The following is a 4,730-nucleotide window of genomic DNA, read 5'->3' as shown; positions in this document are numbered from 1 at the left end:
CAAAAACATAGCAAAAAAACGCATCAAATAGGCCATCTCTTCTTAGAGCTCTTGTGGAATAATAGTGCAAATTCCTGTCACTGAAAGTTTACAATGTTGATCTCTTCCTAAATATTAAAAAGTGAATAAAAAACAAACAATGAGATTAAGAAGATGAAGGGAATAAGACTTGATAAATCCCATATGACGAGAGGCTTAAATAAGGGTATCACCACAATAACCATAAGGAAGAAAGAAAAATTACTTAGCAAGTCCTATAGTCATTGCATAAGCAAGGAAGGAACAACAATAGGCTTCTCTTATTATCTGCAACCCAAGGATGAGGCTTAAGTCAGAACAAGATCTGTAGAGTAAATTTGCTAATGAACATAAGAACATGTTAGGGTAATTAGGAAATTACCTCACCTTGGTAGCTCAAATATCGAAACCCTAGGATTATAAATCAAGATGGAGCACACAAAAAATCCCACACAAGAATTTGTGAGTACGTGTGTGCAATAATGGAAAAAAAATGAGTAAGGAGGACTGTAAATTGAAACAAATAGGTAAGGAAAAGAAAAAAAACTGAAACATTGTATTTAAGAAACCATATTAGTAAGATGCAAGTGATTTACCTCTACTATGGTAGCAAAGATGAAAACCTCTACTGACAATCTTGTTTACCAATAGTAACTACATACATAAACAAAAATATAGTGCCTCAAAAGGTCCAAGACATATTACAAAATTGCAATGTGGCATGCTTGCCCTGTAAACCAATTTGAAATATGAAATGTGGTTACCAATCAAATTTCAAAGTTTTAATTAAACCTAATCACTCCTCACCGTTAGATATAAGGTTACAATCTGTGTTGTTGGTGGTAAGAAAATTCTCAAACGATGTGATCATCACGTGCAATGGATGTCATGGCATCCAACCATAATGCCAAGTGTTGTATATCAAAATTTCAACTTTAAAAGATATATTTATTTTGAATTTTAAGTTTTCTTTTTTTTTAATGTGAATTAGTAAAGTAATTTTTTGAAATTATAATTTTAGATTAGATGAAATCTTGCGACACCAAACATAGTTCATCGTAATTGCGACAAACAAATTCTATCATCACAATTGTGACGACTTAATCATACATTGCAATTATGACTCATAGTCAAAATTTTGATGAACATGAGCACCAAAACAAAAAAATGACATATTTCTTGGCATCTGTGACAATATAGGCCATACCGTCAGACTATGTCATCACTGTTTAGTCTTATATGTAATAATGCTAATTCATTTACCCTAGATTACAATATAACCATAATTAAAATAGAGGTTAGGAGCATCCTCTTAATATAGAGGTTAGGAGCATCCCAAGCATTAGCTTTCCATTATTAAAATATAGTAAAATCCATGTCATCTTACTTGAACTATGCATGTATTTATTGAAATAGATTCTTGCTACAATGCCAAAATGGGTAATAGTTCTTTAATTCTTGTGTAACAAAACTAATGGTTTTTAAGTGCATGGAATGTTCCATCAAATGCATATATTTTTATGCAAAGAGAAACCTTATATATATGATAGTGATATCTTGATGTTGTGTTTTTATTAGAGTATATTAATATTATTCAATGGTATTTTTAATATTAGAAAGATTTGTGATTTTTTTCATATTAAATATAAAATTAACTTATACCCCTCCCACATAATTGTAAATTTATTTTCATTAAATATATCATAAATAATTAGAAAATTCCTATTTTTAAATTTGTCCTTAACTAAATCTTCTAATAAATATAAATTAAAATAAATTTAGATTATTTTTATAAGATTTTTTAAAATATAATTATTTATTAAAAAAAATACGTATTATAAAAATATATTGCCTACCTAACTAAACAAGAATGACTCAAACATGAAATTTCATATTTGGGAAGACAACAAATATATGATTAAATAATCACTTGAATACGAACGTTTTAATTATTATTAACCAAAACCGATACCTAATACATGAATATCAATCGTTTCACTTCATATCTCATTATCCTCATCCTCAGCAAAGAGGAAAACAAATACGTTATGAAGACGATGTTATTATTATTATTCTTCTTCCTATTACATTATTATTAGAAGGATGGAAGGCATGCAAAATAAACCACATGAATTGAATTCGTAGGAGACGAGGATTAAATCCCATTCCAATCCACTAACATCCCATCTGGGTGCCACGTCTCGCTCAGCCTATGAGCTATTGATGACACTGCACTTCCGACGAATTTCTCCCTCGTTGCCTGTCAATTCGATTATCATTCCCATATTGACCATAGCAGCGGCAAACCTTTCTTGCCACGTGCGCAAGTGACGCCGCCCAGCGCTTGCGTCGACTACGCTTGCGGTGTTTCGATCTGTGAGCAGCGATGCATCGGAGGTAAACAAACCATGTTTCTTTAGAAGGCCGTTGTAGTAGAGATTGTCGATAGTTTCAGGCGTATAAGTATCCATGAACACGGTCGTGATGTTGTTGCTGGGGCTTCCCTGAGGACACTTCTTCTTCAGTATGTCAGCAAGCATAGGATCAAGAGATGGGTCCGTCGGAATAGTGGTGCTGAAGTTGTAGAGCCTGCTCACGAATGAAGTGCAATGAGAGACACCAATTGAGTGTGCTCCTGCATCAATACACCCACTCATGGATGAACATTCAAATTAAAATATTTTTACTAACCCTGATATGACATACAGTTACTGTTTTACTTATTGCAATGGAGGGCCTTACTTCACAAGCATACATATACCAACATCAATACGTTAAGAAAAATTAGTATGCACCTGAGAGTATAACCATCTCCTCCTGGGATAGACCCTTGGCTGCAAAGTTCTGTGTCAGCTGGGTTACATTAAAGGTAGGGGCAGGTATATTTGCCACGACTTCTGAAGCCAGTGAAATAAGTCCATCCCTTCGTCCAGCAGGAACATCCCAGCTGAGAGTATGTTTATGTGGCGATGCCTGCAATCAATTATAAAATAATTAATTTTTGTTCAACAATGTTTTGCTAATTAAATATGTTCTTGAGGTAAATTAGAATACACATTGTCGCTTGCTTCAGTATCCTATAAAGGGTAAATACACTTATATTCCAACGAGGTCTGTACAATGGTAACTACCGAGACATTTGTATTCTTTTATAACGTTATTTGAAACATTCGAGGAGAGAATATTGAAATAGTTTAGATACTCTATTCGATGAGAGAAAATTGAAATACTTTTGATACTTCAAATTAATAAAACTTTAAATCCTTGTGTAGACTCCTGTAGTAAAACTGTAACATTTTATAATTTTTGATATTCTTACCAGCTTTGTGCTATCTCTGGCAGCAAATGCTAGGATATCTGCACAAGAAACAGTGTTTGGGCAGATGGCCTCTAATCTCGATTTCGCTGTGTCAATCACGTCATATCCGTGAAGGCTCGGATTGTTAACAGGGCTATCTTTCTCCGCAGTGTTGTTGGCAGTGGAGTCTATCAGAACAGACCCATCGCATCCCTGAAAGCAGTCATGATTTCAACATGCAAACACACTATAACTTATAATTTCATTAGAATTGGACTCATGAGTTACAGATTAGGAGTAGATGGTGATAATGGATAACGATTAGCAGAGGCACAGGAATAGAGATGGTGAGGAAAATATGTTGATATTGCTTTGTCCTATTGAGTGGGAAACGTCTAGAAAGAGCCCAAAGCATTATGAAGGTCTGTGAAAACTTGCATTTCCTGAATGTTGATATGTTTATCAAAATTTAATGATGGAATATTGAAGCCTACCTGACGAAACAATCATGGAAATGCATTCTTATGAGTCCAGGAGCTACTTCTCGACTCTTCAGGAATGCATGTCTCACAACCTCGAACACAGTGGATTCCGCTTTTGGACAACTGTGATCGTAGAAACCCACTTCAAGAGCCCCATTAACACCCGCTGCCAAACCAGCACAAAGTAACAGAGCAAGAAGGGCCGAGTACTGATCAGTCTTCGCCATTGCCGTTTCAATACGCATAAAAGCTGCACTATCTTGTAAAGAAACTATTAGGTAGTCAGTAAATAATAATTATATAGCCTATAGGAATTCCCGATGAAAAAGAAGTTTCTAGCTAGCTTAGAGAAAAACATGCTAATGCTTTGTCGCTAACTTACAGAAATTCGTGCCACTGGGGATGGGTAAAGAAGCCTTGATTATAAGCAGTACCACCTTCCATAAACGCTCTGCATTTATACGATGATGTCCAAACAGAAGACATCGTGAAAATACATCAACCTTCCTCAGATCCACCCATTGCCAGAAGTAAAAACGTGGACACGTCGGTATCAAGATGCAGTGTAAGCGTCCCGAATCGAATTCGTCAAAAGTCAGACTTGAATTGAATTGGTAAAACAGGTTTCCTATTTCTACACGTTAATTTTGACCTTACAGCTATTCGACGAGTTATAATGGAGAGCGTCTGTAGGTTGAGTGGCAAGAGGAATGGTTGTCACTCTCTTTACCTGGTTTCGATTGACTATCTACTGAGTTTACCTCCTGAATTCGTTATATTGTTGACTATCTACAGAGTTTACCTCCTGAATTCCTTATATTGTTGACTATCTACAGAGAGAATTCCTCAATTTACTATTTACAGAGACTACCTCTTCGAATCTTCGAGAAGAAGAGCAGGTGTTTTTTTTCTCTATTGATATAATGTTATCA

At 35.1% G+C, this 4,730-nt stretch overlaps 1 protein-coding gene across 1 annotated transcript; it reads right to left on the bottom strand.

Annotated features, from left to right (window-relative positions):
* Window positions 1–2,164: 2,164 nt before the first annotated feature.
* LOC149171790 (peroxidase 5-like) lies at window positions 2,165–4,025 on the bottom strand. Its single transcript, XM_089426080.1, has 4 exons — window positions 3,891–4,025; window positions 3,338–3,529; window positions 2,814–2,991; window positions 2,165–2,653 (listed from the first exon to the last, which is right to left on the bottom strand). The coding sequence occupies exons 1-4, from the start codon at window positions 4,023–4,025 to the stop codon at window positions 2,229–2,231; spliced, it is 930 nt and encodes a 309-aa protein (XP_089282206.1). The 3' UTR covers window positions 2,165–2,228.
* Window positions 4,026–4,730: the final 705 nt, after the last annotated feature.

The sequence above is a fragment of the Pinus tabuliformis genome, chromosome 4_2 (assembly GCF_031772625.1).
Source record: "Pinus tabuliformis cultivar Carrire ecotype Pingquan chromosome 4_2, CPIR1, whole genome shotgun sequence".
Taxonomy (NCBI): Eukaryota; Viridiplantae; Streptophyta; class Pinopsida; order Pinales; family Pinaceae; genus Pinus; species Pinus tabuliformis.
The sequence above is the reverse complement of the archived record's forward strand: the minus strand, read 5'-3'. Positions and strand labels throughout refer to the sequence as shown.

Coding starts and splice junctions, on each gene's coding strand:
- LOC149171790 (XM_089426080.1), bottom strand. CDS start 4,025: ATGGCGAAGACTGATCAGTACTCGGCCCTTCTTGCTCTGTTACTTTGT. Junction 3,530..3,890: donor CGGAATCCACTGTGTTCGAG/GTTGTGAGACAT, acceptor GACTGCTTTCAG/GGATGCGATGGGTCTGTTCT. Junction 2,992..3,337: donor CCAGAGATAGCACAAAGCTG/GTAAGAATATCA, acceptor AATTGATTGCAG/GCATCGCCACATAAACATAC.